Source organism: Cryptotermes secundus, unplaced genomic scaffold, assembly GCF_002891405.2.
Source record: "Cryptotermes secundus unplaced genomic scaffold, Csec_1.0 scaffold22, whole genome shotgun sequence".
NCBI classification, from domain to species: domain Eukaryota; kingdom Metazoa; phylum Arthropoda; class Insecta; order Blattodea; family Kalotermitidae; genus Cryptotermes; species Cryptotermes secundus.
Genome location: NW_019742961.1, coordinates 4203346 through 4216319, shown reverse-complemented (window position 1 = coordinate 4216319; position 12974 = coordinate 4203346). Strand labels below are relative to the sequence as shown.

The window sequence follows — 12974 nt, the reverse complement described above, 5'->3', positions numbered from 1 at the left end:
ATTACCATGTTCACAAGAGGCCTCTGCTGGTTCAAATCCTGAGCTAGATCAATCCAATCTATACCATCCAATCCTATCTCTCTAAGATCCATTCTAATATCGTCCACCCACCTATTCCTTGGTCTTCTCAGGGGTATCTTTCCTTCTGGCTTACCCACCAATATTCTATATGCATTCCTCTTCTCCCCCATTCGTGCTACATGCCCTGCCAAGACTCTTTGTTGGATGGCTGGAAAATAACTGGGTGCGCCTTATTTAACTTCCTCCCTAGACACTTCTCGAGGTTACTGTCCTTTAGTTGGCCTATAGAGCCCTACGTGTGCATCCATACATCCACTGCCCCACACGCCTTCATGGCGTAGTGCTTAATTAGTTAAGCACAGGGACAACTTTACCTTTTACTTACTTACTTTATGTAGGCCGATGTTTGCCGCCATAATGATCCACTAGGGCATACATTTCACGTTATAGTACAAAAAAAATCTATCTTCTGGGATATAACGCTGTGTAGTCCGTTGCAAGTCACCTGACGATTCGGAGAAACATTTCGCTTCCATCTTCAGGATCGAATAGAGGCGATATGTTCCTCCGTAAAGCCCGTTGACTTTCAACATACTACTCGGAGTTATAACTCCAGAAGAGAGAAAGCATCATAATGACCGCTCTGAGAACCTCAAAAATATCTTACAAAATATGAAGGTCCGTTAGAATAACAAAACGGTAACCATTACCGTGATTCATCACGTAATTTCAAGTTACGAAAATGGTTTTTGCGAAAAGACTAGGATAGACATTTTACTGCTTTTTGACCCGTGAAGGTAGGGCCTGTATGTAAAGGAGACGCTCATGGATTCAAAGAAAAAGCAGGCCCCGTAAGAATAATCCGCCCGGATAATAATCTACCATTTAATTGATCATGTTCCCATTTTTTAGTAAAGCCAACCGCAGCCATTAAGGAAGACCCAAGCAGACAAAAGGTTTTGTTTCAGTGTTTATGAGGTGCTCCAGGTTAAAATCTCACACGCATAATTGCTATTTTTTTCTTCTTTTTCTGTGGCGCTACAGCCCCAATTTGGGCCTAAGCTTACCTCCATGAAACTCTCCGTTTCACTTCGGTTTACTAGAACTTACACATTCGGTATGACTCCTTGGGTGAGTGATCAGCTCGTCGCAAGGCCTCTACCTGTAGACAAACACAGAAAAACGCACATAAACATCCATGCCCAGAGTTGGATTCGAACCCACGATTCCGAGCGAGCGAAGACAATGCATGACTTAGACCGCTCGGCTACCGTGACCGGCGCGCATAATTGCTATACCTAGAAGAAAGTCTTCTGCAATGTGATGCGGTCTGGTCTGGTAGAAATTTACCGATGTTTCGGAGGAACATGCTGTCTCCATCGTCGGGGTACGGGACTTCCTTCTAGAAGGTATATTGATAGGTAAATACTCCTCTACTTTGAAGATGGAGGAGGCAGTTTTCTGTTAAACGTCTGTAAGTTTATACCAGACTATACGGCGCCACATTCAATACAAGAGCATCTTCATATTCACAGTCGTGAGAATCTCGAATTTCACTGAAAGAGATAAGAGATGTAAAAAAGTTTTACATTTAAGGAGAAAGTTAAAAGGTAAAGCTATCCCTGTAACAGCCCGTGGAGTTCCATAGGGCTATGAGACGTAGAGGCTCCCACATTTTCTAGACAGTCGGCTCACGGATGGCAGTAAGGTTGTCAGCCTTACGCGACGGCCGCCCTTTACCCCCCGGAAGATTCCTGGTTCTCATTTCATTAGAGGCTGAGTCGATCCCAGGGCCATAATGCGGCTGGAAGGATTAGGTAAAATAAAAAAAATCCACGTCATCGGGACTCGAACTCGCGACCTTCCGGCATGTAGCATAGTGCCTGAACCGACTACGCTACCGTTTGAAAGATAAAAGGACTTACGTCTACTGTAGCTGTATAGGGGTGTAACGCAATAAGAAGGCGTCCAGCCGCTCTGGCGCCTTCAACATCCCCTACAGCCTCGTAGCCCCACAGGCTGATTAGAATTACCAAACTGCCCAGTTAGTGTTAATGAGGGCAAGTCCTGCTCCGTAATGAAGGAAAATAAGATTTGAGATCCTCACAGTGGCAACTATGAAGGTTGCTGCTTTAGTTGCTGCCGTGTGCTTTAGTGAACAGGTACTGCAAACTTCTACTCCAAAAACGGAGGCAGCATTTTTCTCCTAAATGCTGGTGCCTATGTACCGCACTACATCGCTTTACGTCCCAGAAGTACGCCTCAGTCTTCAAATGCAACAAAGTTCAACGAGTTCTTCAGTAGACCCACAGGCTTAGGCGTATTACGTAGTTTATTGACAGGGAAAAGTAATTTAANCCTCAAATCTTACATAATTTAATTTTGCTTGCTACCTCCTTGACGCTGGGCTCTTGCTTTGTTTATTCTTCGACGCTGAAGATGGAGGCGACATGTTCCTCCGAAATGTCAGTTAACACCACATATGCACGGTACAAAAATCCCAGAAGACTGCTTTCTTCATAGTCACCGCCGTGAAAGCCTCAAATCTTACATAATTTAATTTTGCTTGCTACCTCCTTGACGCTGGGCTCTTGCTTTGTATATTCTTCGACACTGAAGATGGAGGCGACATGTTCCTCCGAAATGTAATTTGACATTCAAAGGATTACACTCCGCTATATCCCAGAAGATAGAACTCTTCATAACCACCGCTGAGATAACCTGAATCCTGTAACAATATTTGTTTAGACCTTACAGACGCAATCTAGTTCTGGATATCAGTTCCCTCATGCAGTTCTGCCCATCTGAGTCTGGTTCCAGACATATCATAAGATATTAGGTATACGTAAACGCACAGTAATCTGGTTTGTTTGTAGTCCCGTGAGAAGAGTGGAACAGTAAAATGCAATTTGGCACCATAACACCACCACTGGACGCCACACAATGTCAGAAAAAAAAAAGAGGTAAAACTATCCCTTCAACAGGTCGTGGGGTTCCATAGGTTTATGAGACGTCGAGGCTTACACATTTTCTAGACAATCAAGGTGAGGTTATCAGCCTTAGCCGCCGGCCGCCCTTTACTCTCAGGAAGATTCCTGGTAATCATTTCTGTTAGAGGCTGAGTCGACCCCAGGTCCATAGTGCGGATGGAAGGATTAGGTCAGTTAAAATGTCCAATGACTTAATCGGGAATCGAACCCGCCACCGTCTGGCTTGTAGCACAGTACCTGAACCTACTACGTTATAGCGCCCCCCCCCACAATATTAGAAATTATGTCAAAAAGAAAAATTGAGCGCTCCAAAACGAGACTGCTGTCTCGATTAGACTTTTCGGAAACTCTACAGCCTATTAGCGTTACCCAGGAGACACCACGAGAAGGCTGGCTGTACTGTCCCCCCAAATATGATTCTATTCGTTTAAGTAAGTTGTGCTACATGATCACACAAGGTTCTTTCTAGTGACCACTTTTTACAGCCAAGAAATAGTGATGAATGACTGTACACATTACAGGGCAGTGCCATAGCTCAGGCGAACAGTCGCCGGCCCGGATTCGATCCCAGGTCAGGTCATGTGGGATTTTTGGTGGGTAAAGTGGTATTAGGGTATCTCATTCCACATACTGCTTCACAATCACCATCATCTATCATCTGGGTCTGGAACAACAGGCCAAACAGTGGCCGCAGTACCAAGTGCACTGAGTCTCACCTCAATCCAAGAAACTTAAAAAAAAAAAATTATCCATTCTAACTAACCTATGCTATAAAAGTAAATAAGTTGATTTCCAGTACCCTCTTCTGTTTTCATTTCTTCCGTCAAGATATCTAAACAAAGCATTCAAGATGTATGTATGTATTATTATTATTAGAGCGGGTGGGTTTCCCCATGCACTTAGACCAGTCATTGGTCCATTGTGCGTCCCCCTTTAATTTCTACTGTCGTCATACCCTACCGGTACTGGTGCGTGCTATCAGCCCCGTTCAGCCAACGAGGTCGGCCCTCGGTACCTGATATTTCCCCCATCTACCAGAGGCATTGGAAACTACTTGGCCGGGAAACTTGTTGCCTAATTTTGCTCAGAGGTCTCCTAGAGACATAAAAACCGGCACCCGCACTGCGACCTTCAATGATCTGTCGTGTTTTAGCATTGAGGATACTCTCAGGGCCAAGTCTTGCTGCGATTTTTTTCAAATAGAAATTACGGTAAGTGCCCAGTCGGGTTGGGCCCAAGTAAAGGCTCATCATTGGTGGAAAATAAAGGCTTCTGCCTATATTTACCCAGTGGAAGAGATGTTTTATAGGACAAATTAATGTCAAATTAGTGTAATAGGCCTGTACGTGCACATAGCCGCTATATAAGTCACATTTAAATTAGAGCTTATTACTTTATATCATCATCATCTGCAAAACAACACTTTCTGAGCCATAATCTTCCTTAGAAGATAATGACAGACTTCTCTATTCAGTCTAGACCAGTAGTTCTCAACGTTTGTCACTTGTTTGGATATCGCAACAGTCAATTTTTACACAGCACTATGGCCCTGGGGTCGACCCAGCCCCTAACAGAAATGAGTAACAGGAATCTTCCTGGGGGGTAAAGGGTGGCCGGTTCGTAAGGCTGACAAACTCACCGCCATCTGTGGGCCGATTGTCTAGAGAAAATGTGGGAACCTCGACGTCTCACAACCCTACGGGCCTTCACGACATGTTACAGGGATAGATTTACATTATAGCGACTATCAACTGCTCAAAAATTTAACCTTTCACCATGAAGTTACTTACGTGTTGAAACGAAGCTTTAACTGACTTAAGACAAAAATTACAGGCCAAAATCACATACGCTTCTGGGCCATACTAATTCGAATTAGGCTTAGGCATTCCCTTGTAGGTAGAGAAGAAAGCTTCTTAAGATCTTCTTAAGATCGATGTTAATTCTGTTCTTGGGTTGTTACACTAAGCGGTTTTGTGCTAGGGCGCTAAAATTTTGGAGGTACATCCTGCCTCCTCAGGTCGACTCTAAAGATGAAGGCAAAATGTACCTCCGAAACATCGGTAACATCGCCCATAGCCACACGGTGTAACAACCTAAGATTATAATTAACATGAATAATTATTTAATGAACCAGATATTGGGAAAGTAATCAAAGTTGGACCGTTGAGATGTCTGGGACTAGCGGCCGTAGAAGAAGCATTAATCACCGTGAAAGCGTAATTCAGTAATTTCCTTATGTTATGATTCTGACTGCATTTCGAACTGGATAAGTCTGCCTACGCTTACGTACTTCCTACTTGTATTCAGTTAGCATTAAAGCGGACTGGATCTGCGGGAAAATGGTACATTTTACACAACGTCCGTAAATTACCACGTAATATAACATCATGATTGCAACGACAAACAATACATGAGGCGTCTAAACATGACGCAATAATATCTTAACTCAGCGTCTAGGGGTATTTTATAATTTTAAATCTTTGTAATTTATTACACGGTAGCGTAGTTGGTTGAGGGGCTATGCTACAAGCCGGAAGGTTGCGGGTTCAAGTCCCGATGAGGTCATTAGATTTTTTCAATTGACCTAATCCTTCCAGCCGCACGAGGCCGTGGGGTTGACTCAGCCTCTAACAGAAATGAGTACCACGAATTATTTAAATAATTTTCTTGGGGAATAAAGCGCGGACGGCGCGTAGGGCTGACAACCTTACCGCCATCTTTGAGCCGATTATCTAGATAATGTGGGAGCCTCAACGTCTCACAACCCTATGGGCCTTCAGGGCCTGTTACAGGGATAGCTTTACTTTTTTACTTCTATTATTTATGTTTTATACGTTTGTATGAACATGTGAAAACGTTAATTAATATAAAGTATTTATCTTAGTTGAATGGCTATATAAGAGCAGTAAAGGTACAGTTGTCCCTGTGTTCAACAAATTAAGCACTACGCCATGAAAGCGTATGGGGGAGTGGATGTATATATCCACGTTCTCTTGACCTCGGCACTAGCTGGAGGTGAGTGGTCCGCTTCACGTCCCGGCCGATATAAGAGCAGTAGTGGTTTTAATTTTGACGAAATGCTGAAAGTCTGATGCATTAGTAATAACTCTAATATTGTGACCTATGTATATCCGTATAGAATGAAATTCAATAGTTTAAGGATAAGTTATTATTGTATATCTGCCTGATGATAGCTTTTCATAAGCCGAAACATGTAGCAAGATACAACTGAAATCAGTATGCCCGTTATACACAGTTAATGTGAACGAGATTCTGAGACTTGTGTTGTAACGGTTAAACAGACAATTAGTACGTTTTACACTGATAACATTTAAATTGTAGGCCAAAATACACATAATGTTTTATCGAAAAACATGGAAACAAATTTTATTTATAGAAATATTGTTAGACCATATGTAGGCCTACGTGCAAAAGGACGGTGTCCATCTAGAGGCATATTTATTTTTAATTAGTCACGAATTACGTACAAGGTCAAATAGTGTGATTAGGATAAGAGCATAAATTTTTCGTCGTATAATTCAAAGAGTGATTACAAATTCAAACCTCAAATAGAGCAAAATTAGTCTTCCCGGTGAAAAAGGAAAATTTTATTGGGCCAAGAATATCTTCGTGTACATTTTCAAGAAACCCAGAAATAACCGTCACAGCTTACCACCTACTTCAAAATGCTGGTAATTCGAAACTGGTCACTTTCATTTAATTTCTTCTAATTTATTTCAGGTTCTGTCAACACGATTCCTGTATAAATGTAACATATTTACACTGGTTTTTTACTTTACAATATGTTTTGACCAATTATGACCATCATCAAGTAAATCTTTTTAAATTGACACTCTACTTTTTCCTCCTACATTGGCCGATGTTTACATTTTAGGAGGAAGGTCATATTCGTTAGTTACAGTAACAATGCCAGCTATAGTTCATATGCAAATTTAAAATTTACTAGTTAAAAATTAATTATAATTTTAAATCTTCCCATTCTTTCTCATTCATAGCATACACATGACTACAGATATAAATTGTCGGTACTCTAGTTCAAATACTTGTCAAGTATGAAAATACAATCGCAACTTCTGAACAAAATGCTGATATTTCTGCAACAGGTAGTAGCAAATATTCCCTTTGTCTGATGTACCATCCCTCATTGTCTGTTCAGATCCCTACCAACTACTAAATGCTGCTAGCAGCCGATTGGTTGCCCAGGGTTCAGGCCAGATCCAATTGTGGCAGTTTCTGCTGGAACTACTCAGCGATTCGTCGAATGCGAGTTGCATCACATGGGAAGGAACCAATGGAGAATTTAAACTGACGGATCCTGACGAGGTAGCGCGGAGGTGGGGGGAGAGAAAGTCCAAACCTAATATGAATTACGACAAGCTCAGCAGGGCGCTCAGGTAAGAAACAAGATGGACACGGAGTTTATTATTTATGAATTTATTTAACGACGCTGCCAACAAATAACGAAAATATTGTGATTAATGAATCGGGATGGATAAGGAAGGAAGCGGTCGTGGCCTATATTGTTCCGCGATTTTCCCTACAGGGAATGAGAAGCTACAAAAATATCTCAATCAGCATATCCGTTCTCCGAACCGAGACTTGAACTCTGGACCCTCAGATTACGAAGCAGAAGGGATACCAACATGACGGCGAAGTCCGATGAGGCACACAGTGTGGTCAGTTTTCGTGTGTCTTGAGGTTCCAAAGGGACAGTAGGATTTACCCAAATTTACGAATCTAGAAACCCGAGATTAACGGCCGTAGGGATCCGTTGCGCTGACAACGCGACACCCTCTATCCGTAAAGTTGGTACAAATTTCGCCGACAAGCAGCGGTCGCTCGGTCGGTATAGTTCACTTGCGGACTAAAGCCAGGGCGTTTTTTTTATTCCTAGTTGGGTGGGACTAAGTCCCTTGTACTGCGGCCACTTCTGGCCTATTGTACCAGCCCCAGATGATAGGTGAGGGTGATTGTGGCGCAATTAGTGGAATGAAGATTGGCAGGGGAAGCAGAAGTACTCGGAGAAAACCTGCCCCAGCGCCACTTTGACCACAACAAATCCCACTTGACCAGACCCTGGATCGAACCCGGGCCGCCGCGGTGAGAAGCCAGCGACTAACCGCTTGAGCTATGGCGCAGCCTTGAGCCATGATGTTAGTTTAGTTTAATTAGGTAGCTCCATTAAGATTGCAAAGCGACCAAAAAGATATCAATAAAAGACTCTAGACCTAGGACAGTCGTAGCCTAAGCCTTCTCTTCACAAAATAGTCTAGTCTGGAGCTCGCATAAGGCAGGGTGGCCATTCCCTGTAGTTGTACTCTCTCTTTCGAGAGTTCCAACTTCCTGCCTAAGTAGTTTATTATTACGATGATCAGATCAAGGAGAATTAAAGGGGTGGTTAACGCAGACACGAGAACTGCGTAAGTCTACAATATATTAATCGGAAAATCCGAAGTGAGAAGAGTAAGAGTACTTTTCAGACCTAATAATAGATGGGAGGATCATACGAAATGGCTCTTAAAACAAAATGGTGTAAGGATGTGAACTAAATTCAAGTGGTTGAAGATAGGGTAGAGTGGAAGGGTCACGTGAGCACGGCAATGGACCTTCGGGTAGACAGTTCCTTGACTAAATGAGAACATATCAGCTCCCCACTCCCTTTCATGGAGTTGGCCCTTATCAGTGAGTCTACGACAGCCTAATGGAGAAAATGAAGCGTAACCCAGGTTTTACCCAATTGGGAGTTCCCATCAAAATGCGAAGAGGAACCGCAGACAGGCGGGTTGGTTAGGACAGTGCTTCTCAATTGATGGTCTGGTGACCATATATTTTTATGGCAATTACAAAAATTATAGGCCTGATTAGCGTTACATTGTAAGGATTTTGCATTTAACCACAGATGAAAAATTATATTTGTACCCTGTTTCCTTTTAGTAGCTAGTTAGCCAACTTCCTTAATTTTGAAACAATAAGATGAGGCTTATAATATTACCTTACTGCCTGGCTGTGTGTGTATCCGATTGTGTTTGTCATTCTGTCTGTGTATCAAACGGAAGCAGGCGATAAGTTCTTCCCAGCTTGTTTTATATTGTAAGTAGGCTGCATAATGAGGATCTTCATAAATTATACATTCCCCAAGTATAATAAGAATGATCAAGTCAAGGAGGATGAGGTGAGCAGGGCATGTAGCACGAATGAGGGAGAAGCGGAATACATATAGGATATTGGTGGGAGAGCCAGAAGGAAAGAGACCACTGGGAAGACCAAGGTGTAGGTGGGTGGACGATATTAGAATGGATCTTAAAGAGATAGGATTGGATTGATCTAGCTCAGGATATGAACCAGTGCAGGGCTCTTGTGAACATGGTAATAAATCTTCGGATTCTATAAAATGCTGGGAAATTCTTTAGTAGCTGTAGATTTGGCTTTTCTTCAAGAAGAGCTCAGCTCCATAAGTAAGCAAGTAAGTAGGCTTATGCCTATATTGTTTCTATACATTTTATTTGTATTGTGCCTACAATGTGAGACAGTATGTCGGTGCTGGGAAAACCCACTGAACCGTGAAGCAGCAACGACTGAAAGCAACTGGTCTTGAGGACTTGGAACAAAGCTCTGGCCGAACAGAAACTGCTACAGTAGAGAAAGCGAAATGTGACTTGCCCATCTGCGAGTTCGGTATTCCCAGCACCTCCCACTAGACGCGGCCCATTACAACAAGTCTGCAGTCTATCTTGAGCTGTAACCATTGAGACAGGCTACCATTGGGTAGTCTTTGTGCTTACATTATAGGCGCGGATAAATGAATGATGTACCATTGCTGTAAGCTATTTCAATCCCTTGAAAAAGTACAGGACTCTATCGCGACGCCCAGCTATGCTAACACACAGGGATGTGTATTGAATATTCTTGCACCGTTATATTGAGGCCCCAAGCTGAAGGGTAGCGATGTCTCTCTTTAGTACAGACCCTAATGGTTACGTCGACCGCGCCATAGCTCATGCGGTTAGTCGCCGGCTTCCCACTATGGCTGCCCGGGTTCGAGCGCGGGTCAGGTCATGTGAGATTTGTGATGGACAAAGTGGCAGGTTTTCTCCGAGTACTTCGATTTCCCCTATCAATTCACATTCCACCGATTCCTCCACAATCACCGCCATCTATCATCAGGGGCTGGTACAATAGGCCAGTAGTGGCCGAAATACCAAGTGGACTCAGTCCAATACGTCCATGTCTGTGACAACTGTGTGCGGATGTCTGTACTGGCTTCAAATGGGCCTACTCCATTCGTGCTATGGCATGTTCTATACATCCTTTGTTTTTTTTTATTGCTAGTGGGGTGGGACTAAGTCCCTTGTACTGGGGCCACTTCTGGCCTGTTGTACCAGCCCCAGATGATAGGTGAGGGTGATTGTGAAGCAACTGGTGGAATGAAGATTGGCAGGGGAAACTGAAGTACTTGGAGAAAACCTGCTCCAGCGCCACTTTGTCCACCACAAATCCCACTTGACCAGACACCGGGATCGAACCAGGGCCGCCGCGGTGGGAAGCCATCGACTATGGCGCTGCTTTATATCCTTTGCTTAGTAATGTAATGTAAATAAATTCGACGGTATTCAATTCTACCGCGAACTCTGCTTTCAGACTGATATGAAAAAGACAGAATGACATAAACAAGATCAGCTATAGTAGTCCGTGTTTCCAGTAGTAGTCCGTCGTGTTTCTAGGCCAGTGGTTTCTTACCGGCTTTTGCGAAGTCATGGAGCTTAGCTTTAACTAAGTTTCTTATTGGCAGAGTACGCCTACCAGATCACCTGACTTCATAATAGGCATACCTGTAATTTTATATATTAGGTCTATTTGAAATTAACGTGAATTGCCTAAATTTAAATAATGTATCAAATTAATTTGGCATAATCCAAGCTTATATGCTTATAAGCATATAAGCTTAATTCACATGAAGGGCCTACACGTCTTTACTTGATACTCAGAAAGCACAGACCGCCTGTTATAAAACATACAGATTACTTTTTTAGGGCGTTTAAAAAATAAATAGTGCTACTGGAATTTTATTGTACAATTTTAGGCACCGACAAGAAAATATTACTTAAACTAAAAATTGCTAATAGGCCCTTAGTGGCATGCCTTGTATAAAAGATGAAATCATAATCACAAAAAGTGCTTAGATTAACTTCTTTCTGAGGGGTCCAAATTCAGTAGGACATAGCCTACACGAGAACATTCCATGCCTGTAGCTCCTGAACAGTGCAAAATACTTTTCCTCATGAAGCAATTAAAAAAAAAAAAAAAAACTCCGTGCTTTTAGTCCGCAAGCGAACTACACAGACCGAGCAACCGCCACGTGTCGGCGAATTTTTATTTTTTCATTATTATTATTGTTAGTGGGGTGGGACTATGTCCCTTGAAGAGAGAGGTGACATATTTCTTCGAACGTCGGTTGATTTTCGACGGATTACATAGTGTTATAATCCAGAAGAGAGAATTCTTCCCAAATACCGTTGTGAAAACCTCAAATCTTACCTTGTTTGCTCTACCATTAGTTTAACTACAGTAACACATTGATACCCGTAACTACGAGTGTGTGTGTTAACGGCTATTGCCACTGGAATAGTTATCCATGATAAACTGTAAAGAACTGAGATAATTTCTATTTTAATAGGCTGCACTGTGGAGGAATTTCTCGGAGGTGTATAAAATTAAATCACAAACCTATGCAATATAAATGGTCAAATAACCAAAACCCGAAACTTTGTGAGCTCTGGTCAGAAAACTGATTTCAAACAGAATTCTTTGGTTTTTGGATTTTTCCCATCGTTCGGTATTCTAGAAAATAGAAAACGCGACGTTTCGGAAACTGGATCTGTTTCCGTCCTCAGGTGACGGGGGGAAGACACCTACTCAGCCCCCCCCCATCACCTGAGGATGGAAATAGATCCAGTTTCCGAAACGTCGCGTTTTCTGTTTTCTAGAATACCGGATGACGGAAAAAGAAGTCCAGAAACTGAGTAATTATGTGTGATATACACCATCATCAGAACCCTTTAGAAGCAACTGATTTCAAATTGATTCATTTAGCTGGAACGTCAAAATGTCAACGTAATTAAAATCACATACACCTTCTGTTCACAGGTATTATTACGACAAAAACATTATGACCAAAGTCCACGGGAAACGGTACGCTTACAAGTTTGACTTCCACGGACTAATGGCTGCGTGTCAGGCCCAAGCACAGGGCAGTAGTGGGGCTGACACTGCGATGAGTTATACCAAGTACCATCACCATCAGAGCGACCTGGGAGCAGCACTGTACCCCGCACATCACCACTCACCAGGAAAACTATCGTCTATACTGCCTCCACCACCACCTGGTGTCGTACCACCCACTTCACCATTTCCTGCACCACCCTACTGCTGGACTTCAGCGGCGGCAAATGCTGCCTCTGCTGCTAGCCTCTCGTCTATTTACTCTGCGGCTGCTAACAGCATGCACCACCCGGCAGGGGTGGCGAGGTACCCGTATCCAAACCCCGCCCCGAACTGAAACGTGGCTGTGCGAGGCGTGTTCCTCGGCTATGTAAAACAAGATCTAATCTACCTAACCTCAGGCCTCAGTCAGCGCAGTGGACTAGAAACACTGTAATACTCAAGTATGACCACTTTAAGGTGTTCTACGTCTTCATACTGGGCGTATAGACTTTTCAAAACGGGCTCTGAATTTCTTTCTCCGCCGAAGCAAATGGTAAAATCTCTTAATGCTTTTTTCCAATGTATTTTGAAACGCTACTATAGCCACCCTTCTAGCCAAATTTGTGGCCTCAGCACCAAGGGGCTCAGTTTGACCCCACAAGAACAGAAACATAACAGCTATCCCTGTAACAGGCCGTGGAAGCCTATATGGTTGTGAGACGTCCAGGCTTCCAGATTTGC

At 42.9% G+C, this 12974-nt stretch overlaps 1 protein-coding gene across 1 annotated transcript in view; it reads left to right on the top strand.

Annotated features, from left to right (window-relative positions):
- Window positions 1-12974, top strand: part of LOC111873387 — a 42273-nt gene extending 29299 nt beyond the window's left edge. The window contains exons 3-4 of the mRNA XM_033755077.1: window positions 7189-7426; window positions 12177-12974. Coding sequence (XP_033610968.1) covers window positions 7189-7426; window positions 12177-12588 — 650 coding nt within the window. The 3' untranslated portion in view covers window positions 12589-12974. The remainder of the gene's footprint in view (window positions 1-7188; window positions 7427-12176) is intronic.